The sequence below is a fragment of the Ahaetulla prasina genome, chromosome 2, assembly GCF_028640845.1.
Source record: "Ahaetulla prasina isolate Xishuangbanna chromosome 2, ASM2864084v1, whole genome shotgun sequence".
Taxonomy (NCBI): domain Eukaryota; kingdom Metazoa; phylum Chordata; class Lepidosauria; order Squamata; family Colubridae; genus Ahaetulla; species Ahaetulla prasina.
Window position 1 is genome coordinate 262,282,282 of NC_080540.1, and position 25,740 is coordinate 262,308,021.

The window sequence follows — 25,740 nt, forward strand, 5'->3', positions numbered from 1 at the left end:
AGTCTTGCTTTCTGCTATAATGACTATTTATTTCAAAAGGAGTGGTTAGTAATAGAATTATTTTTACATAATTAGATCTCCTCCCCAAGAGGAGCTCCTTCCCAACATGGCTGCTGAATGGTTAAGGAGATTTTTGTCTCTTACTGGTAATCTGTTGATTTTGCTGCCTAAGATGGCTTTCTGGTACTGTTTTGATACTTGGGAATGACCCAAAAATGACTTTTGGATAGACATGGACTCATTTGGAAAGGGGATCTTAAAGATTCAAAGATCAAAGAGATATTGAATGTACAGAGGTACAACTGAGTTGATTCCATAGAACTCTCTGAACTTCAAGTCTGCATTTGTTTGCGATAGCAGAAGCCTGACATGGAGAAGTGACAAACTTATTTTCGTTAGGAGGAGTTGGAAAGATTGGAAAATGAATTTATTACTCTTAATTGCAAACCACTTTTAACTGGACTTTATTGGGAAGACAGACTGATTGTAGAAATTGAATGTAGTATATTTAACTAGACAAAAAGTGATAAGAAATTATATCAAAAAATGAATGTGGATATATGATCTAGGATGAATTACTCTTACTCTTGGGATGATTTGGGATAGATAAGAGGCCACAGTAAATTTTCTATGAATTGATTACAATAACAGTTTGCTAACAGAAGGTTTTGAAATTCTTATCTTTATTATTGTTCTTTCTGTTAAATATTTTGTCATTAATATACCCTGTTTTCCCCAAAATATATCATCCCCTGATAATAAACCCAATTGGGCTTTTGAGCACATGGCAATAAGGCCAAGCACTTATTTCAGGGTTCAAAAAAATATAAGACAGGGTCTTATTTTCGGTGAAACACGGTAGCATATAGATGACAGGCCAATAGTTTGCAAATAGATTTATTAAATTTTTTTAAATGGGGGGGTTTGCAAGGGGGGGAAACTAATATTGCAACAATGTATTAATCAGTATTCAGCCGGGAGAGGGGTAATACATGTAGATGTTTTTTTTAAATACACTTTTTAAATATCTTGTATGCTTTGTGTATCTTTTTGTTGTTTTAAATTTCTTGGAATTTTGTATTTTAACTTTCTTTTGAATAAAATAAAAATTGCTAAAATTATTTTTAAATAATTTTGAGTAGCTTTATTATTCTCTGTTGTTATATTAGTTCAGTGGAGCATTTGGTGGATTTGTTATTTAAGATAAAAATTAAATAAGTTCTTTTAATGATATTTAAGGAAAAAGGAGCTTATTTGAGGAAAAACAAAGAACACATGTTTAGCTAGGCAAAACTGGGCACAAATGTTGAAATAGTCAATAAACAAAATTTTTGCCAAATATGGCTTATGATTAACATCCATGTATTGTACACTGATTTACTACTATTGTGACAGATCTTGCTACTACAAGTATAGACTAAATGTACAACGACTTGACATGGGACATGGTCATCCCAAATTCAAATCTCTATTGAGCCATACAGAAGGAAGCTAAGCAATGTACTTGATTGAAATTCTTGCTGAAAGTAGTAAACAAAATCCATAAAGAAATGATATCAGCCTTTATCACATACACATATATACTCTTAAAAATAATAGAAGTAGGATAAAAATCAAATCAAATCAATCAATCAATCAGCGATCCTCATTCAACCCCCAATCTCTAACTGGGCAGAAACAATCTTTCATTCAAAGTGATGAAAGAACTTCTAAAAAGCAAATTCTGTTTCAAAAAGAAGTTTTTTGGGGTGGAAGGTCATATACTTGCACTTCTTTTATTATGAGGTGGCCAAGATGCCTGAGAGAATATTCTGCCTCTCATGATGTAATCATTTTTCTGGCTTCCAGGACTTCAATTAAATTCAAGGAAGGTTGTCATTAAGGAATTACTTTATTTTTTTTTATAGTGAGGCAACTGTCATCAAGAAGGAACAGCCAGTCCATTAAAAAAATGTTGAAAAAATTTTCTTTTCCTGAAGATGGTTAAAGAAATTTCCTATTCCAAGCTACTTTGCCAACAAATTTAGCGGAGAATTTTTGAAAGTCTATTTGTGCCCAGCTGCAAAAAAAGGTTCCAGTTATTGACATCTTGGTGTCTGGATTAATTAGCTCCAGCAACTTAAATGTTAGTTAAGACAATAAGTATAATGAGCTATGGCAACATGGCAATGTTCAAATGCTGTATGTACATTATTTTATAGACCATTTGCCATTAGAATGTTCTCTAAGATCCAACTTTCCACCATCAAGAGCGTATTCTCTCCCCTTTGGCTGACTCACAGTTCCCTTTCTGTACTTTTAAAATTTCTTAATCTGGCAATTGTAATAAGGTGTGAATGGATTGCATTTTGAAATGGAATGGAGGTAGCATTTTGAAACAGAGCAGAAATGCTGAAAAGAATACACATATGATGCTTCTGACATGTATACTTTACAGCTCTATTTTCTAGATAAATCTGATGACCTGTTTATATGAAGCCTGAAATGGCCTGGAGACAGAAGGTGGCACATTCTTTGTTTTACTCATTCTCCTGACCTGTGAATTAAGATCAAACAGAAACTAATTGCTCAGGTTCATATGACAGTAAGCATGAAGTTCGGCCAGAGTAAAGGCATCATTACAATAGAGCTCCCAAGAGAGCCCAATACATTCTTTCAATGAGATATTTGGTTGGCTTATCGAGGAGAAAGGAAAAGCTGCTGTTTTTCCTTGCAGCGTTATTTAAACTTCTTTCTTGTGCAGCTGTTAATGTTGATATGATATGCTGGGATACAAACCCCACTGACTACAAGGGGGGGCTACTCCACCAAGCAATTCTTGAAGACATAACTGCAATCTAAATTGAAAACTTTGGGATAAGATCCACTGGATCCAGTGAGATTTCTTAAAAATACAAATATTCAACTATGGACTATTTAAAAAGGAGATATCTACAGAGTTGCACTGCAAATCTTTTATGATTTACAGTTGTGCTTTACTAAACATTTTACGTTTTAAATGTCCTTTTTGAACAGAAATTGACCTTGTATGTAAAAAGATTCGAGTCTACCCTCATCCACAGAAGCTCACTGGGTGACTTTGGGCTGGCTACTCTCCCTGTCACAGGATTCTGGTTGTCAGAAAAATATGTGAGAATGTTTGCTGGATGCCACTCTTGAGCTCCTGACTGAAATGTAAGATGTAAAACTTGTCAATTAATAAAATCAATGTGGAAACATACCTATATATGAGGTGTTAGTATATTTGTTTGTAAAGGTAAAATAATGAAGGTACCTCTTCCATAGCAGCAATAAGATTTTGAGTAGATTTGCTGATCTCTTCCCCTGCCAAGGGCATTCCACTTCCATGAGTGAAAAATGTAGAACTCGAGCTAGTATTTCCATTCATTTCAACTGTATAGCTGGCTTTCACAGGGCAGCAGAGTTGGTTGTGTAAAATGAAATATACCACAAAGACATAAAGACCCTAAAAGACAGAAGAGGAAAGAGGAAAATTCAGGCATCTATGTATGAAATGCACATATGTTTAATGAAAAACACATTTAAGAAACCTATATATCCAGAATACCAAGATCTAGAACAAGAATTTTTTCCTCAGAATCCCAACCAATGATTGTCCATATAATTATAATGTAAATTAAAACACAAAAGAAGCTGTCAGAATAAATTATTGCCCTGGAAAATAATCTTCATGAACATAATAAGGTAGTTTAGTTTAAGATGATGTGTTTCTTTTTAAAATCACTTATTGTTGAAGCAGAGCAAAAGTAGAATAATGGTTCAGCTCCAACATAACAGCAAGGAAATCAGACATGGCTGATAGAGAGCCAAGCTTGCAGTGATTTATTATCAGATAATACCTCCAGTATTTTTATTGACCTGTTAGCTTCAAACATAATTTCAACATCATAAAAACACTGGGTAGGGTTTAAAGAGCACGTTTCAGCTTCAAATAAGCTCTGTCTTAAAACTGTTTTGCCTTTAGATTTATTGCCTATTTTAAAATATTTTAAAATATTTCTGCACCCTCTTAACAGCAAACTGTTCCCAATTACAGGTTCATAATATAACAAAAACATACAAGAAAATATAATGCATGCATTTAAAATTTTGCTTGTGCAGTTTATACCTGCAAGCTTTTTAACATTCAGCAACTGTCATGAAGTCACTTTTAACATAACACTGAGGCTCTGATTTCTAGATCCTTTCGTTCAGCTTCTTCCTAATTGTCTTTTTGAGGGAGAAAGCTGTTAAGAAATAACAGACCTGGGAGGTCTTCTAATCTAACTCCTTGCTCAGTCAGGAAATCCTATGCCACTTGAGACAAATGGTTGTCCAATCTCTTCTTTAAGAACCTCCAGTGTTGAGCATCCACAACTTCTGGAGGAAAGTCGTTCTACTAGTTAATTTGTTCTGTCAAGAAATTTCTGCTTAGTTCTACATTGCTGCTCTCGATTAGTTTCCTTCCACTGCTTTTTGTCCTGTCTTCAGGTGCTTTGCAAAATAGGTTGACCGCAGAGGTGGGATTCAGCAGGTTCTGACCAGTTCTGGAGAACCGGTAGCGGAAATTTTGAGTAGTTTGGAGAACCGGTAGTAAAAATTCTGACTGGCCCCACCCCCATCTATTCTCTGCCTCCTGAGTTCCAGCTGATCGGAAGGGAATGGAGATTTTATGGTATCCTTCCCCTGGAGTGGTGTGGGAATGGAGATTTTACAATATCCTTCCCATGCCATGCTCACCAAGCCACACCCACAGAACCAGTAGTAAAAAATTTTGAAACCCACCACTGGTTGACCGCTCTTCTTTGTGGCAGCCCCTTAGATATTGGAACACTGCTATCACATCACCCCTACACCTTCTTTTCATTAAACTAGAGTGGTAAATAGGTCCCTTCCCAGCAGCAGCAACTTCTTTGCATGACTCTTTCACATAGGCAATAAGCCTTTACCAAAAACATTACCAAGTTCAATACTTAGAACATAGAAAAAGCACATCTAGGTCTTTAATTCATACTCACACTATTTATTTCCTTAAATATAATCTTGCAGTCCCAAATTGTAAAATACTACATGAACTGTTCCCATAGAGGAGACAGAAAGTTAACATTATCATTTATGCTTTTTACAAAAAGCAGGAAAAAAGTTAAAAATCAATTAGTAATAATTTTGCCTTCTTGAATATTTTGGCAGTATTTTGAATTTATTAATTAAATGTATTAGAAGTATTTTGTGGTTTAAATGCTACAGTTAGGATTACCATGCTGTTATTCTTGTAATTACCAGTAGTAGCATTATGTATGAAAAACACTATGTATATTATGCTTCCAACTGCAAAGATGGATTAACAGCATGGGAGATAGAAAAAAGAGTAATCTTAACAATCTGCATAGAAACTGCCAGAATTGAGTCCAAACTTGCAAATCACAATTACTTCTGATATAGTAAACCAGACCACAACTAGGTCTGTGCAGTTTTTTCCAGCCATTTTGTTGTTGAAACTGTTCTAAAAAAATTCCATTGCCATGGCTATCTACTGCAGAACGACATCTTCAAAAACTATGAAATACTTGTACTTACAGTACAGAGATGATATATCTAATTTATGCATCTACCCTCAATACTTCTAAATAAAATATTTTATTATACAGTATTTTTGTGGCTAATCCTAGAACCACCCAAAGATTGGTTTCTACTCCCAATTAGAAACATTGCAAAAGGCCAAAAATAATCATAGTCTATTGGTTTTATTACTGGATTAAGTGCCCCAAAATATAACTTCTTTTCAAAAGCATTATATAATCTCTTTAATTAATACAACTAATAGTATTTGCTAATATATTTTAAAACAGTACTGGGAAATAATCCTCCAGAGAATGATCAAGGACACGCATAGGATCTGAAACATGTCTGAGATTTACATATAATTCCTTTCCGGTTTCATGGACTAAATGACGTTTGTGACAGCCACTCAATGGAGCAGAAACACTAATTCCCCACCCCATTGGACTATTTCCCATGTTAAATTGGAATTCTTCATTCTTACTGAATGCAAAGAAATACCCACCCACACCACTTTTCTCCATATAGCAGATAAACATGGAGAAAAATCTACCAAAATCTACCAATCATTTTAATTGAATTTTAAATTTATATTCCTTATTATTTTAATGCTTTATAGTGAAGTTTAATTGAATGTCTGTAACCTGCTTTTAAAAAGATGGGTGCCGTACAAGTTTTAAACAAACAAACAAACAAACAAACAAACAAACAAACAAATGCTCTGCTAGATGCCTATGTTTGGTTGGCATGCAGAAAATAACACATAGATTCATCCTTGTGTTTCTTAAAGGAAAAATACTTTTTTAGAAGAAAGGGCTCAACTCAAGGAGCACTTGCAAATGTTTCAGATGGCTGATGCTTCGGGATGTTACAGGCTTCCAGTGAGCATGTCTGTTGGCTCCAACCTGAAATAGATTGCTTTTGTGGGCAAATTAGGCCATAGTTTGAGGCGCCTATTCTTGATCTAGGAACAACTCATGCCAAAGTACTTGAAATAAAGAAAGGGGTTGGGCAATCATTGAAAGTTTTATGGAATACACAGGGCAGGTTAAACATGTTATTAGCTTACGTGCACATGAGTGTGTATATGTATACCATACTGGGATCTACTTGTAAGGGAAATTCTCCACTTAATACTTAGTCATCCCCTTTATTGGGCCTGCATGCAAAATCTGCCCCAGTGACTCTTTGCATTTAGTTTGCAAGGAATTGTAAAAGGGTTTGATTGAATTAATTCCCATAATCATGAATCCTGATAAAACAGGGTAGGACTTGTGTGCGCTTGCACATCTCCTCCCTGGCTTACATTTTACTCACATCACTAGCAAACAACGCCATGGATGTGTGAGTCAAAGTGATATTCAAAAGAACAAAATTATACTAAGAAAGGGGCATACTAAGGAGAAACAAATGAGAGGCAGGAGAGAAGCAGTTTAGATCATATTAGTAGTTCCATCCCTAGATGGATTGAGAATGAAGGAAATAATGCACACATTTCTCCTTGATTATATGTCAGGTTAATATTACTTTTATTTATATATTCATGATGTGCATTTTAGGTTACATTTCATTATTCCTAAATAGTATTAGTAACTTGTAGTTTTCCTTTGCCTTGTTTAGCTAACAATGTGAAGACTGATCCCTATTGGAGTACAGTAATTTGTCTTCTAAGAAATGTAAAGTAGGGTTTTTAAAAAGTTGCTTTTATTTTTTTAAAAATATGAGTTAACTGAGTTAATAAATGTTCAATTAAAAAAAGCTCATATATAATTTTTTGCCTTATTATTATTATTATTATTATTATTATTATTATTATTATTATTATTATTATTATTATTATTATTATTATTATTTATTATATTTGTATACCGCCCATCTCCCGAAGGACTCAGGGCGGTTCACAGCCAAAAAAACAACAGAAAACATATAATACATATAAACAGCTAAAAGAATAGACAGTTAAATTCAATTGATGCCCTAAAACTATAAGTATAAATTTTAAAACCTCATTTAAACCCCTTTTTTAAAAAATCCCAATTTAAAAACTATGTTCAAGCTAGTCCTGCTCTATCATATTAGTAATATTCTACTATGCATGTCCACTGGTTCATATATTTCAGTATTTATTATTTATTTAATATTTATTCAATATGTTATTAATTTATATGTGTTACTGTATTTTACACTGAATGAAAGGTAACATGACAGATACTTTAAATAAATAGTAATTGCAGCACTTTATTCAGATTTCTCGACTGGAAAAGCCCAAAGGGGATTTTTCATTAAAGGACTTAGAAGCACAGAGGCAAGAGAAAGAAAAAAATTTCCAAGCAAATGAATAAAAATAATTGCATGCATGTTTTGATCAGGGTAAGATGTACAAGGATGTGTGATGGTGTGGTTTGCCAAGCTACTTACATAAGCATGAATCAAAAGAATGCACTGGATGTTAATGAAAAATAATGAGTGAATTTAGAGGATCTGAGGATACATTCAGAATAGCCATAAGCAATAATGTGTTGTTAATATAATCATGCCAGTGTTTCAAAAGTGGGTCAAAAATTATACAGAATTAAAGAAAATTCTGGACTTCCTTAAAATCTTGATAAAACAATTTTGCTTCTCTACATTTTTGATCTTTCCTATTAATTTCCTGATAAAAAAAATGACAGTCCATAGTTCCAAGTGAAAGATGTAAAGTAAACTAATGCATTGGTAAGTTCTTCCAGTTTTGACTTCATAGAAACATAGATAGATATTCTTTGGAAAGAGCCATGTTCTAAAATATATTTTGGGGAACAGCGAAAACACATGGAAGAAAGTTGAAGACAGAGAGAGAGACAGAGACAGAGAGCGAGACAGACAGACAGACAGACATCATTGGATTTATGTACCACCTTTTATACATGAACTCAAGTCAAACTATATTGTGCTCTCTTCCATTCTTCTTATAATGAAGTCTCTTTTCATTATAAGAAGAATATAGTGAGTTTTATGTATTCATTCTTTTATAACTTTTTCAATTTAGTAAAAATATACAGAATAAAGATAAAATATGAAAAACGAAAAAGAAAGGAACAAGAAATAGAAAAATTATGTCTTTTGCCCTTTTATTGATTATTGTCTTAAACGTTTCTCCAACCTGGTTTTTTAATCCCCAAACTATCAATGATTTCCCATCTTTCAGAAAAATATATATTTTTTCTTTTCTCTGACCAAACTGATTAACTTTACTATTTCTGCAAATTTAATTAATTTTATAATTCAAATTTTCATTTAGGTGTTTCTTTCCTTTTCCAATTATTTTTATATAATAATCTTGCCATAGTTACCATACACAATATTCATCCCCATATTTCTTTTCTTATTCCTTGTCCATAAAACCCAATAGAAATCATTCTGGTTTCATTATTAGTCCCAATATCTTATTTATTGTTGCAGGAGTTTTATCGTACTTTTTAATGAGTTTCCATGGTTGAGAATGGACTAGACCATTCTATCATGCACCCATTTCTGGACCAGGAAGCCTTGCATATGGTTACTCATTTTCTAGTCACTTTCCAGTTGGATCTTGCAACGCGCTTTTCACTGGGGCTGTTCTTGAAGATCATGTAAAAAACACATCTGGTCCTGAATGCAGGGTGTGCACAGTTCTGGGAGCTACACAGGTTACTTGTATTAACACTGTTGCTATGACAGCTGAACTGGCTTCCAGGATTTTTTTTGGGTGTGCGTGTGAAATTGAAGATTTTGCTAATCGCCTTCAAATGTCATGGGACCAGATTATTTTGTGGGATTTCCTTTCCCTGAGGGTTTCTGTCCCATTCTACCAGTCAGATAAGTTGGGCGTGTTCCAGGTACCTTTCCTTAAATCTTGACATCTACTGAGACCAAGAAAGCACAACTGCCGATAGCTGCCTTGCTCCAAAGATTTGGCAGGTCCCTATCTCCGCTCTCCAGAAGCCTCTTTCCAAGAGCATCAGAATAGAATGATGCTGAAACCCAGTAAAGTGGCATGCTATATAATTCTTTATAAGACGTTTACAAAATCCCAGTCCTGCACATCATTAAAGATCACTGGCATTGAGAATTTTCACAAGACCTTCCTAATGATTACACTCCAGTTAAGAGATATACCATTTTCCTACATTATTTTTTTTCAGAAATTGTGCTTGTTTTCTGAGGCTTACCTTGAAATCCTCTTGCACATGAAAATGGTTAGAGGAAATCAGAAGGGCCTTCAACAATCTCTTTGGATTGCAGAAACCTTTCTGATTTCCTCTAAACACTAACATATGTGAGAGGATTGCAAGGAAAGCCTCAGAAAACAAGCACAATTTCTGAAAAAAGATTAATGTAGATTCTAGAAGATACTCCTCAGAAAAGTTCAATTAGCCACTTTGTTTTAGTTTTAGTACACATTTTTAAGACTAAGGGTTTTAAATGTATAGCTTTCATTTTACTGTTGCTTTTATTTATCTGCTTTTCTAGCTATTTTAATTTATTTGGTTGTTCAGTTTTGTTTGCTACATGCTTCTGTATGTATTGCAAAATAGTGAGTATAAATTTTATTGTCAACAAACAGATAAGCAAATTTTCTATGTAAACAAAAAGAAAAATTAGAAAGTATTGACAAAAATGATAAGAATGCTATTTTAAGGCCTTGGAGGAACTTTTCATCCTGAAAGGCACTCCACTAGCACTGTTAAAATCCTTTGAAACTGATTACACATAGTAACTGCTCCACATAGCCATTAGATAAAGCTTGCCAGATGAGTCAATCTCATCACATGGAGAACATCCATGATGCTTCCATGTGATACCTGCAGGATGTGACACTGAACACTCAGTTTTATTAAAGGTAACCTATCACTTCTCACAAATCACAAAGTGTTCAGTTTTGGTGATAGTTCTGGTCTTTTTAAAGTCAGTATCATGTCCTGTGGCTTTAAAGTGTTGGACCAGGGAAGAAGTTGGTTCCTCTTTTTTTTCTATCGCCAAAACTGAACACTTTAACGACAAAATAATCAGAGAAGCCATCGAGATAGAAAAACGCCCACACAGTGGTCGTGCATAAGAGCACAAACGTGCCTACCGTTCCTGTCCTATTGTTTCTTCCCCTATGTATATATATGTTTATAGTACCTCGTTTCTCCTCATATATACGTTCTTATATTATATAACCCTTTATGCAACGCTTGTATATATTGTTACGACAAATAAATAAATAAATAAATAAATAAATAAACAGTATGAATAAAAGAGATGATACCTCCCGCCTACCAGCCATTTGGAAACCCGCTCTTATTGACAAACGAGTCCCTAACACGAGGAATGACACCAGACTCACACTCACGAGGTCTACACAGGATGTCACCACCACACATCCACCCAGAAAGCAGACTCAAACCCACACCGATGATGAAGCACGACCAAGGACCAGAAGCCAGACTGCAGCTGCAACAATAGCCATTTCAAACCCCTCCAATCCATATATGCAGCAGACTGACACCCACCATGAAGATGTAGCACGACCACAAACACGAAGCCAAAAAACAGCAATGCAGCTCACCAGCTCAAATCCCCCTGCAACTCAGACTAATCGGAGCACAATCAAGCCCCCACCCAAACAGGACACCCCCCCAGCCAATCAGAGCACAAAAAACCCCATCCAATCAGAGCACAGCCAAGCTCCCACCCAATCAGTTCAAACCCCCACTAGCAGTTAAAAGGAAGAAACAGCTGCGATCACACATTGCTCCTAGAAGCATGAAGCTGAAGCCTGAAGATGACGAATGAGACTTTGTCGAAATGTTGCCAAGACACTTCTAATTTTATGCGGGAGAAAACCTAAATAACCAAAGACCTACATACAAACACCCGTGAAAACCTCAGAAAACATATATATATATATATATATATATATATATAGGTCTTTGGTTGTTCGGGTCCAACACTTTAAAGTCACAGGACATGATATTGACTTTAAAAAGACCAGAACTATCGCCAAAACTGAACACTTTAACAACAGAATAATCAGAAGCCATTGAGATAAACGCCCACACAGCATGAACAAGCGAGATGACACCTCCGCCTACCAGCCATTTGGAAACCCGCTCTTATTGACAAACGAGTCCCTAACACGAGGAATGACACCAGACCCACACTCACAAGGTCCACACAGGATGTCACCACCACATCCACCCAGAAAGCAGACCCAAACCCACACGATGATGAAGCACGACCAAGGACCAGAAGCCAGACCGCAGCTGCAACATTAGCCATTTCAAACCCCTCAATCCATATATGCAGCAGACTGACACCCACTATGAAGATGTAGCGACCACAAAGCCAAACAACAGCTATGCAGCTCACCAGCTCAAATCCCCTGCAGCACAGACTAGACTGAGCACAACCAAGCCCCCACCCAAACAGGACACCCCCAGCCAATCAGAGCACAAAAACCCCATCCAATCAGAGCACAGCCAAGCTCCCACCCAATCAGTTCAAACCCCCACTAGCAGTTAAAAGGAAGAAACAGCTGCGATCACACATTGCTCCTAGAAGCATGAAGCTGAAGCCTGAAGATGACGAATGAGACTTTGTCGAAATGTTGCCAAGACACTTCTAATTTTATGCGGGAGAAAACCTAAATAACCAAAGACCTACATACAAACACCCGTGAAAACCTCAGAAAACATATATATATATATATATATATATATATATATATAGGTCTTTGGTTGTTCGGGTCCAACACTTTAAAGTCACAGGACATGATATTGACTTTAAAAAGACCAGAACTATCGCCAAAACTGAACACTTTAACAACAGAATAATCAGAGAAGCCATTGAGATAAACGCCCACACAGTGGTCGTGCATAAAACACAAAGCGTGCCTACCGTTCCTGTCCTATTGTTTCTTCCCTATGTATATATATGTTTATAGTACCTCGTTTCTCCTCATATATCGTTCTTATATTATATAACCCTTTATACAGCGCTTGTATATATTATTCACGACAAATAAATAAATAAATAAATAAATAAATAAATAAACAGTATGAATAAAAGAGATGATACCTCCGCCTACCAGCCATTTGGAAACCCGCTCTTATTGACAAGCGAGTCCCTAACACGAGGAATGACACCAGACTCACACTCACGAGGTCTACACAGGATGTCACCACCACATCCACCCAGAAAGCAGACTCAAACCCACACCGATGATGAAGCACGACCAAGGACCAGAAGCCAGACTGCAGCTGCAACAATAGCCATTTCAAACCCCTCAATCCATATATGCAGCAGACTGACACCCACCATGAAGATGTAGCACGACCACAAACACGAAGCCAAAAAACAGCAATGCAGCTCACCAGCTCAAATCCCCCTCCAACTCAGACTAATCAGAGCACAATCAAGCCCCCACCCAAACAGGACACCCCAGCCAATCAGAGCACATAAAACCCCATCCAATCAGAGCATAGCCAAGCTCCCACCCAATCAGTTCAAACCCCCACTAGCAGTTAAAAGGAAGAAACAGCTGCGATCACACATTGCTCCTAGAAGCATGAAGCTGAAGCCTGAAGATGACGAATGAGACTTTGTCGAAATGTTGCCAAGACACTTCTAATTTTATGCGGGAGAAAACCTAAATAACCAAAGACCTACATACAAACACCCGTGAAAACCTCAGAAAACATATATATATATATATATATATATATATATATAGGTCTTTGGTTGTTCGGGTCCAACACTTTAAAGTCACAGGACATGATATTGACTTTAAAAAGACCAGAACTATCGCCAAAACTGAACACTTTAACAACAGAATAATCAGAGAAGCCATTGAGATAGAAAAACGCCCACACAGCATGAACAAACGAGATGACACCTCCCGCCTACCAGCCATTTGGAAACCCGCCCTTATTGACAAACGAGTCCCTAACACGAGGAATGACACCAGACCCACACTCACAAGGTCCACACAGGATGTCACCACCGCACATCCACCCAGAAAGCAGACCCAAACCCACACTGATCATAAAGCACGACCAAGGACCAGAAGCCAGACCGCAGCTGCAACATTAGCCATTTCAAACCCCTCCAATCCATTCATGCAGCAGACTGACACCCACTATGAAGATGTAGCGACCACAAAGCCAAACAACAGCTATGCAGCTCACCAGCTCAAATCCCCTGCAGCACAGACTAGACTGAGCACAACCAAGCCCCCACCAACACAGGACACACCCCAGCCAATCAGAGCACAGAAAAACCCCATCCAATCAGAGCACAGCCAGCTCCCACCCAATCAGTTCAAACCCCACTAGCAGTTAAAGGAAGAAACAGCTGCGATCACACATTGCTCCCAAAGCCTGAAGCTGAAGCCTGAAGATGACGAATGAGACTTTGTCGAAGCGTCGCCAAGACACTTCAATTTTACGGGAGAAAACCGAACAACCAAAGACCTATATACAAACACCGTGAAAACCTCAGAAAACAAATATATATATATATATATATTTGTTTTCTGAGGTTTCAGCAGTGTTATATAGGTCTTTGGTTATTCGATTTTCTCCAGCGTAAGAAATGTCTGGCGGCGTTCGGCAAGTCTCGTCGTCATCTTCAGGCTTCAGCCGTGCTGAGCAATGTGTGATTGCAGCTGTTTCTTCCTTTAACTGCTAGTGGGGGTTCTTTTTGGATTAGTTTGGTAATCTTATTTCTCTGGAATCCATTGGATGTTAGTACGTTTGTGAGAGTGTGTAGTTCGGTTTTTAGGTGTTGTTCGTCAGCTAAGCATTTTGTTCTAGAGATGAGTGTCTTGGCTACGGAGTTGATCTGTGCTGGGTGGTGGTGTGAGAGTGCATGCAGATAGCGGTTTGTGTGTGTTTTCTTCTGGTAGATGGTGTGTCCTAGGGAGCTGATCAGGAAGCACGACCAAGGACCAGAAGCCAGACCGCAGCTGCAACAATAGCCATTTCAAACCCCTCAATCCATTCATGCAGCAGACTGACACCCACTATGAAGATGTAGCGACCACAAACACGAAGCTGAAGCCTGAAGCTGAAGCCTGAAGCTGAAGCCTGAAGCTGAAGCCTGAAGCTGAAGCCTGAAGCTGAAGCCTGAAGATGACGAATGAGACTTTGTCGAAATGTTGCCAAGACACTTCTAATTTTATGCGGAGAAAACCTAAATAACCAAGACCTACATACAAACACCGTGAAAACCTCAGAAAACATATATATATATATAGGTCTTTGGTTGTTCGGGTCCAACACTTTAAAGTCACAGGACATGATATTGACTTTAAAAGACCAGAACTATCGCCAAAACTGAACACTTTAACAACAGAATAATCAGAAGCCATTGAGATAAACGCCCACACAGCATGAACAAGCGAGATGACACCTCCGCCTACCAGCCATTTGGAAACCCGCCCTTATTGACAAGCGAGTCCCTAACACGAGGAATGACACCAGACCCACACTCACAAGGTCCACACAGGATGTCACCACCGCATCCACCCAGAAAGCAGACCCAAACCCACACTGATCATAAGCACGACCAAGGACCAGAAGCCAGACCGCAGCTGCAACATTAGCCATTTCAAACCCCTCCAATCCATTCATGCAGCAGACTGACACCCACTATGAAGATGTAGCACGACCACAAAGCCAAACAACAGCTATGCAGCTCACCAGCTCAAATCCCCTGCAGCACAGACTAGACTGAGCACAACCAAGCCCCCACCAACACAGGACACACCCCAGCCAATCAGAGCACAGAAAAACCCCATCCAATCAGAGCACAGCCAGCTCCCACCCAATCAGTTCAAACCCCACTAGCAGTTAAAAGGAAGAAACAGCTGCGATCACACATTGCTCCCAAACCTGAAGCTGAAGCCTGAAGATGACGAATGAGACTTTGTCGAAGCGTCGCCAAGACACTTCAATTTTACACGGAGAAAACCCGAATAACCAAAGACCTATACAAACACCGTGAAAACCTCAGAAAACAAATATATATATATATATATATTTGTTTTCTGAGGTTTCAGCAGTGTTATATAGGTCTTTGGTTATTCGATTTTCTCCAGCGTAAATGTCTGGCGGCGTTCGGCAAGTCTCGTCGTCATCTTCAGGCTTCAGCCGTGCTGAGCAATGTGTGATTGCAGCTGTTTCTTCCAACTGCTAGTGGGGGTTCTTTTTGGATTAGTTTGGTAATCTTATTTCTCTGGAATCCATTGGATGTTAGTACGTTTGTGAGAGTGTGTAGTTCGGTTTTTAGGTGTTGTTCGTCAGCTAAGCATTTTGTTCTAGAGATGAGTGTCTTGGCTACGGAGTTGATCTGTGCTGGGTGGTGGTGTGAGAGTGCATGCAGATAGCGGTTTGTGTGTGTTTTCTTCTGGTAGATGGTGTGTCCTAGGGAGCTGATCAGGAAGCACGACCAAGGACCAGAAGCCAGACCGCAGCTGCAACATTAGCCATTTCAAACCCCTCCAATCCATACATGCAGCAGACTGACACCCACTACGAAGATGTAGCACGACCACGAACACGAAGCTGAAGCCTGAAGCTGAAGCCTGAAGATGACGAATGAGACTTTGTCGAAATGTTGCCAAGACACTTCAATTTTACGGGAGAAAACCCGAATAACCAAAGACCTACATACAAACACCGTGAAAACCTCAGAAAACAAATATATATATATATAGGTCTTTGGTTGTTCGGGTCCAACACTTTAAAGTCACAGGACATGATATTGACTTTAAAAGACCAGAACTATCGCCAAAACTGAACACTTTAACAACAGAATAATCAGAAGCCATTGAGATAAACGCCCACACAGCATGAACAAACGAGATGACACCTCCGCCTACCAGCCATTTGGAAACCCGCCCTTATTGACAAACGAGTCCCTAACACGAGGAATGACACCAGACCCACACTCACAAGGTCCACACAGGATGTCACCACCGCATCCACCCAGAAAGCAGACCCAAACCCACACTGATCAGGAAGCACGACCAAGGACCAGAAGCCAGACCGCAGCTGCAACATTAGCCATTTCAAACCCCTCCAATCCATACATGCAGCAGACTGACACCCACTATGAAGATGTAGCACGACCACAAACACGAAGCTGAAGCCTGATGATGACGATTGGGACTTTGTCGAAGCGTCGCCAAGACACTTCAATTTTACGGGAGAAAACCGAATAACCAAAGACCTATATACAAACACCGTGAAAACCTCAGAAAACAAATATATATATATATATATATTTGTTTTCTGAGGTTTCAGCAGTGTATATAGGTCTTTGGTTATTCGAGTTTTCTCCAGCGTAAATGTCTGGCGGCGTTCGGCAATCTCATCTCAGCTTCGCTGCTGGGCTGTGTGCAGCTGTTTCTTCAACTGCTGGTGACTGAGCGGTGAGGAACTGTGCTCTGATGTGTTTTGTGCTCTGATTGGCTGGTGTCTGTTTGAGTGAGGGGTTGGTGCTCAAATAGTCTGAGTTGCAGGGGATCTGAGCTAGTGAGCTGCACTGCTGTTTGGCCGTGTTCGTGGTGGTGCTACATCTTCGTGGTGGGTGTCAGTCTGCTGCATGTGGATGGAGGTGAAATACTGTGCGGCTGCTGTCCTGTGCTGATCAGTGTGGGTTTGGGTGTGCTGGGTGGTGGTGTGAGAGTGCATGCAGATAGCGGTTTGTGTGTGTTTTCTTCTGGTAGATGGTGTGTCCTAGGGAGCTGATCAGGAAGCACGACCAAGGACCAGAAGCCAGACCGCAGCTGCAACATTAGCCATTTCAAACCCCTCCACCCTCACAGCCACATGAAACAAACAGTGCATAACATCTCAGATAGGATCCTCACCAAAGCTGAAACCGATGTCCTTTCCAAAGTTCAACTTTGCAGTCACTCCCAAATACATCCCCACTGAGACCATTATATGCGGAGTTGAAACCAGCCTGACCAAAATCAACCCGATGGCGCTAACAAAATCAGACTCGAAATCACCAACATCCTCTGCAGCAGCAAGCCACCCAAAAGCAACTTACCCAAGAGGAACAGACAGCACTACTTAACCTGAAAAAGACACCAGCATAATAATCCTACCAGCAGACAAGGGGCATACGGTGGTTATGAACACATCTGACTACCAAACCAAATTAACCAACCTACTCCAAGACCCTGCATACAAGCCCCTAAAACAGACCCCACCACCTACCTAGAAAAACCACTAGATCCAAAATAAAAGCCTCCCCATCAGCGAAGAAATCCAACAAAGAATCATTCCCAGAGAGAAATCATCCAGATGCCCTAAGCTCTCGGCCTCCCAAGATACACAAAGAAGGAACCCCACTCAGACCCATAGTCAGCTCCATAGGCTCACCTCTACAAAACCTAGCCAAATTTCTCGCCAAACAACTACAGCCCTATGCAGAATCCATCGCCTCACACGTAAAAACTCATTCCAGTTCATAGAGATCATAAAGAAACAAAACTTACAGCCCAGCGACCTACTCGTGAGCTTTGATGTCATATCCTCTTCACCCAAGTGCCAATCAAAGAAGCCTTGACAGCTATCCAAAACAAATATTGCACCTCTACGGGAGGAAATCCACCATCTGACCAGGACCTATGAAAACTAGAAGTCCAAGAGCTTCCATTTTATGTGACCTTGCATTCCTCTGAAACTGCGAGATCAAAATTTAATCCCACATGCTTCCAGTTGAAATTCCACTCCAACTCTGCAGCCGCCAAACGCATCCTAAAAAGAACAGAATTGGCCCTAATCAGAAATGAACTTCACACAAAAAGATTGCTCCTAGATCAAATCAACAAAGATCTCCTCACACTTCACCTCAAACTCAGCAACAAGATCCACCCTGCACTTTGGGACAAATCCAAACAACTCGCCGTCTGGAGGCGAAACACAGACCACCCTCAAGACGGACACACACCAACAAACTCCGAAGACTACAAGAACGCCAGAAACAAACCCCTCCAATCCATACATGCAGCAGACTGACACCCACTACGAAGATGTACGACCACGAACACGAAGCCAAACAGTAGCAGTGCAGCTCACTAGCTCAGATCCCCCTGCAACTCAGACTAATTTGAGCACAACCAACCCCCACCCAAACAGGACACACCCCAGCCAATCAGAGCACAAAAAAAACCCACATCCAACCAGAGCACAGCCAAGCCCCCACCCAATCAGTTCAAACCCCCACTAGCAGTTAAAAAGGAAGAAACAGCTGCAATCACACATTGCTCCCAGAAGCACGAAGCTGAAGCCTGAAGATGACGAATGAGACTTATCGAAGCGTCGCCAAGACATTTCAATTTTACGCGGAGAAAACCCGAATAACCAAAGACCTACATACAAACACCCGAAAACCTCAGAAAACAAATATTGCACCTCTACGGGAGAAATCCACCATCTGACCAGGACCTATGAAAACTAGAAGTCCAAAGAGCTTCCATTTTATGTGACCTTGCATTCTCTGAAACTGCCGAGATCAAAATTTAATCCCCACATGCTTCCAGTTGAAATTCCACTCCAACTCTGCAGCCGCCAAACGCATCCTAAAAAGAACAGAATTGGCCCTAATCAGAAATGAACTTCACACAAAAAGATTCCTCCTAGATCAAATCAACAAAGATCTCCTCACATTTCACCTCAAACTCAGCAACAAGATCCACCCTGCACTTTGGGACAAATCCAAACAACTCGCCGTCTGGAGGCGAAACACAGCCCACCCTCAAGACGGACACACACACCAACAAACTCCGAAGACTACAAGAACGCCAGAAACAAACCCCTCCACCCTCACAGCCACACATGAAACAAACAGTGCATAACATCTCAGATAGGATCCTCACCAAAGCTGAAACCGATGTCCTTTCCAAAGGATTCAACTTTGCAGTCACTCCCAAATACATCCCCACTGAGACCATTATATGCGGAGTTGAAACCAGCCTGACCAAAATCAACCCGATGACGCAAACAAAATCAGACTCGAAATCACCAACATCCTCTGCAGCAGCAAGCCACCCAAAAGCAACTTACCCAAAGAGGAACAGACAGCACTACTTAACCTGAAAAAAGACACCAGCATAATAATCCTACCAGCAGACAAGGGGAACGCCACGGTGGTTATGAACACATCTGACTACCAAACCAAATTAACCAACCTACTCCAAGATCCTGCATACAAGCCCCTAAAACAGACCCCACCACCTACCTAGAAAAACCACTAGATCCAAAATAAAAGCCTCCCCATCAGCGAAGAAATCCAACAAAGAATCATTCCCAGAGAAATCATCCAGATGCCCTAAGCTCTCGGCCTCCCAAGATACACAAAGAAGGAACCCCCACTCAGACCCATAGTCAGCTCCATAGGCTCACCTCTACAAAACCTAGCCAAATTTCTCGCCAAACAACTACAGCCCCATGCAGAATCCATCGCCTCACACGTAAAAACTCATTCCAGTTCATAGAGATCATAAAGAAACAAAACTTACAGCCCAGCGACCTACTCGTGAGCTTTGATGTCATATCCTCTTCACCCAAGTGCCAATCAAAGAAGCCTTGACAGCTATCCAAAACAAATATAACCCCCAAGCACATCCTAGATCTGACCAACCACTGCCTATCCAACACATACTTCATCTATAACGGACAAAAATACAAACAAATAGAAGGCGCACCCATGGGATCACCCTCTCACCTGTCATTGCCAACCTCTACATGGAACACTTTGAAACCCAAGCACTAGAAAAATCTGATCACAAACCCAAACTCTGGCTCAGATCGTGAGCGACACCTTCATAATCTGGCCACACGGAAAGAAAAACTTGAAAACTTCCTCACACACCTCAATAGCCTACACCCCAAAATACAGTTCACCATGGAAACAGAAGTTAACAACCAACTTCCTTCCTAGATGTCTTAGTCTACAAGAAACCCAATGGCTCCCTAGGACACACCATCTACCAGAAGAAAACACACACAAACCGCTATCTGCATGCACTCTCACACCACCACCCAGCACAGATCAACTCCGTAGCCAAGACACTCATCTCTAGAACAAAATGCTTAGCTGACGAACAACACCTAAAACCGAACTACACACTCTCACAAACGTACTAACATCCAATGGATTCCAGAGAAATAAGATTACCAAACTAATCCAAAAGAACCCCCACTAAAACCCAAGACAGAGAGCAAGAAAATGGCACAGCCCTCCTCCCATATATAAAAGGCACCACAGACAGAATCAGCAAGATCCTCCACAAACATAACATCAAGACAGCATTCTGCACAAACCAAAAATATCCACCATCCTAAGAAACCCCAAAGACAAAATTGAGTTAGAAAATCAAGGAGTATATGAAATCCCATGCACCGCCTGCCCCACCACATACATTGGACAAACCAACAGAAGAATAAGTGCACGCATTGAAGAACACAAGAACTCATTCAAAAAAGAGGAACCAACTTCTTCCCTGGTCCAACACTTTAAAGTCACAGGACACGATATTGACCTTTAAAAAACCACAACTAACGCCACAACTGAACACTTTAACAACAGAATAATCAGAGAAGCCATCGAGATAAACGCCCACACAGCATGAACAAACGAGATGATACCTCCGCCTACCAGCCATTTGGAAACCTGCCCTTATTGACAAACGTGTCCCTAACACGAGGAATGACACCAGACCCACACTCACGAGGTCCACACAGGATGTCACCACCACACATCCACCCAGAAAGCACACCCAAACCCACACTGATCAGGAAGCACGACCAAGGACCAGAAGCCAGACCGCAGCTGCAACATTAGCCATTTCAAACCCCTCCAATCCATACATGCAGCAGACTGACACCCACTACGAAGATGTAGCACGACCACGAACACGAAGCCAAACAGCAGCAGTGCAGCTCACCAGCTCAAATCCCCTGCAACTCAGACTAATTTGAGCACAACCAACCCCCACCCAAACAGGACACACCCCAGCCAATCAGAGCACAAAAACCCACATCCAATCAGAGCACAGCCAAGCTCCCACCCAATCAGTTCAAACCCCCACTAGCAGTTAAAAAGGAAGAAACAGCTGCAATCACACATTGCTCCCAGAAGCACGAAGCTGAAGCCTGAAGATGACGAATGAGACTTATCGAAACGTCGCCAAGACATTTCCAATTTTACGGGGGAGAAAACCCGAATAACCAAAGACCTACATATATATATATATATATATATATATATATATATATATATATGTATGTATGTATGTATGTATGTATGTATGTATGTATGTATGTATGTATGTATATGTATATTTATATTTTCTTTGTGACTATCCAACTCCATAACAACTCTAGGCAGATTATAGATAAAAATGAAAAGAAAACAAAAGTATATCAAGAAACAAAAGTAGATAATGACTGAATATAAAATCCCCAAAGGGAAACAGAAAAAAAAAAGAGTACACTAGACCATGGCCTGCAAGGGCAATCAGATTGGGGAAAATGAAAAAGGTGGCAGCGTATGAATCTTTAGGGGTTATCTTTGGAGCCTTCACCAAGAAGGCGCACTTCCTAAATCCCTCAACATGACACTGTTTACTTGATGGGACCTGAAGTGTTTCACTCTAGGTGATCTCATTGGACAGGTGAAAACACAAGGAGAACAGGTTGTATGCCATGCACAACTTGATAGGTGATTGCAAGTACCATGAAAGCCAACTGGCAACCATTGCAACTCATGAAATAATGGAGACAGTTGCACATATCATAACACATTCATCATTGCCTGCAATGCTACATTCTCGATCATCTTTAGCTTCTGAATTGTCTTCAAGGATAGCCCCATTATAGTAATCCAATCATGAGATGACTAAGGCATGAGTGACTGCCTGAAGATCCTCCTGGGCCAGAAACAGGTGCATGTGATAGACAAGATTAATCTGTACGAAGACTCCTGACCACAAGCTACATTTGAGCAGGAGCTGTGAGTTGAAGAGGACACTCAGACTGCACCATAGGTTTACATGGGGAAGTGCATTCCAATCAAATACTAAAGAAAAAGAGTCACTTGCACCAGAGGGGTCAAACAAAGCCATTCAGTTTTGTCAGGGTTATGCCCGAGTCTGTTCCTTCCTATCCAGGCACGCATAGCTTCCAGGGATTGAGTCAGGACTTTGATACTATCACTAGATCAGCCTTGAGATATAGCATATAGTTGGGTATCATCAGCATATTGATGATATCTGACCACAAACCAACAGAAGACTTCACCCAGTAATTTCATATAGTAATTAGACAAAAGCACCCCACAAAGAGGGGTTGCAGTTGCCACTTTTCACCCTTGTCAAGACCAATTGAAACTGGACACAGAGAAAGAACCACTGCAAAACTGTGATTCCCACTCCCAAACCCAAAGTTAGCATAAGAGAACACTATGGTCAATCATATACAAACTGCTATTAGATCAAGCAGCACTATGATGGACACTTGGTCTCCATCTCAGCTCTTCAGAAACTGTGTCCAATTCTGCCTCCATGCTGAACTCTAGCCTGAAACCTGACGAAATGGCTCTAAATAATTATGTATAAACAGATATTTTGGAATAAAATACATTTAGAAACATTTAAAAATTAAGATTTAAAACACATATTTTATGTGAAAAGTAGATTCAAAATGCATTTCAATGTTACTTAAACGTTTAGGTCCATATTAAAAAAACCTTCTAGGAATAGAATGAAATGGGCTTATAAGATTTATTTATAGTCAATTCATTCTTAGTTGGTAGTAATATTTGTTAAAGCAAAGCTAAAGAGAGAAGAAGCAAAATAACTAAATATCATGTCAGGTTTAGAGAGTCATAAATCTTAGCACTATCTCACATTTCAACCTTTGAAAGTTAATTAGAGAAAATATTTTTCTAAACAAGCATCTGGGGGTATTGCAATCTTTAAAAATCCAATTCTGGATTTTCCACCAAGCTGATAAAGTTCTCTGGATGGCATAAGGATATCAATATTTTTTCACTCAACAGTACATAACCAATAAACTCTACTGATTTTCCTCTTAATTGTTTTTTCTTTTCTTTTGAAATGTATTACATTCAAATAATATCTAATGTAGCAATATATTCAGTGGTGATTCAGCTGGGAATTAAGCCCAATGAACTCATTAGAACCTAATTCTGAAAAGCCATGCACAACACTATTGTCTGTCTGCCCGCCTCCCTATCTACCTCCCTCCCTCCCTCATTTGGCCTATACTATGTCCTATCGTTAATTACAGATTTGTTTTATTTTTATTTTGCATTTCCTTCAGCATAAAGCAAATACATAAAAAGAAATTCTATATGCAGCAGAGTACATTAGAACAATAAGAATATTCATATTGTTTATTAAGGTATACAGGAATCAAAGCAAGAACCTGTTTTCCTGGGATAACAGGAAAGGTCTATATTTAGATATTTCCTGGGAAAAGAGAATAAGCCTATATTTAGCTTCCCAACTGGATTAATGTAGTAATTGCAGCTATTTAAATTCCATAATGGCACTGACCATTTTAGCTAAGATGCTCTGAAAAGTGATGGCAGACGAAATTGTTCAGAATACTTTGGGCCATATAGAACAGGAACATATCAATCAGTACTGGATGAAGTAAGAGACTGGGTGGGGTGGGTTGTGTGGATTGTTGGCTACTGCAGGGAGTGGAAGTTAGTTTTTTGGATACCTTGAGGTGCTGAAGGCAAAGGCTGAAAAGCCCAAGGCTTTACTCATCCCTCCCTTGGTATGTTGGTTAGAATATGTTATGTGGATCCCCTGTTTTGAGTGCTAGAGGTTATGAAGAGGGGAGGGAAGAGATCTTGGTGTGAGTCAAAATATTCTGGTGTTGATGTGTATGGGAAAATATGATTGGAGATAGGATACAGGTCACTCGTGGGGAATGTGTTCTCGATGCTTTGTTCTAGGTTTGTGCTCTAGCCTCCTGAATTCTATACCAATAATTGGTCAATAGACCCTTGGAGGCCCAGGGTTTCAGGTATTGCTGCTGAATGCCAGATTGGCCTGCAATAAGGTAACTGAATCGGATGGAGTTGCATTTCCCCAGAAGATCTAGTATACAATATGGGGGTTCTTCTGGACTCAGGATCCTGCTCAGAGAGCAGATGGCAGTCGTGGCTAGGAGGTCTTTGCACAATTTTGAATTGTGCACCTGTTGCATTCATTCCTGAACCAGGAGATTCTCCACTCAGTCACTCATGTTCTGGTCACTTCCTGTATGCATTATTGTAATATAAAGTCTACATGGTGCTGTCCTTGAGATTTTTGGAAGCTTCAGGTGGTGCAAAATGAAGCAAATATGAGATGGGCATTTATATAAATTGAGTAAAATGAATAAACTATGCTATTCAATGGAAGCACAAATAAAGGAAGCTAAAGCTTATTGGGACATGATGCAAAAGCAATAGTAAATTGAAGAAAACCCTGAGGGTTGGAAAAACTGAGGACTATTAAAAAGGGCCAATAGATGAAGGGATAGATAGATACCACCATCGATGACTCAAATACAATTTTACAAGAGCTCAAAGAATCAGGTGCTATCTAACCATCCTGGAAAAATGATAATGGATTTTCAGTTCATAAAAAATCAGAAGTAATTAAAGAACTGAAGACATGAAAAAAAAATATTTGAGCAGAACAAAAAGAAATGAGGTTGTTCCATTTACTGGTAAATTCCTGACTCTCTCCAACTCTAAACTGCAGTTTTCTTCTGTCTCTTAACAAAAGTTATCCAAAAATGTTCTTTCCATTTTGCAGATTGATCAAAAAAAAAAAATTCCACAGCTTCAAAATAAAAGAGTATAAGCTTGTTTTCCTCACTTTTTGACGTATCTCTGTGCTCACATGGGCATTCATAAAAAGCAGGAACTAACTTTTCTGATATTATTCAAACACTACCTATTCCTCAATGAGTCAGAAAATGTGAAATAAGTCCTTGGAAAATTTAAGAATGGCAAAATAACTATCTAATTCTGTTACAATCATTACAAAGTCTGGACTAACACAAGTTCACTTGCACTTCATTGCATGAAATGAATAAGCATTTTTCTCCACTCAACCTACCTCATATGGTT

General features: G+C 39.5%; 1 protein-coding gene across 1 annotated transcript in view; it reads right to left on the bottom strand.

The window, feature by feature from the left end:
• The window catches only part of ADGRV1 (adhesion G protein-coupled receptor V1), a 307,496-nt gene that overhangs the window by 6,185 nt on the left and 275,571 nt on the right, over positions 1 to 25,740 (bottom strand). The window contains exon 88 of the mRNA XM_058172618.1: positions 3,275 to 3,466. Within this exon, the coding sequence (XP_058028601.1) occupies positions 3,275 to 3,466 (192 nt within the window). The remainder of the gene's footprint in view (positions 1 to 3,274; positions 3,467 to 25,740) is intronic.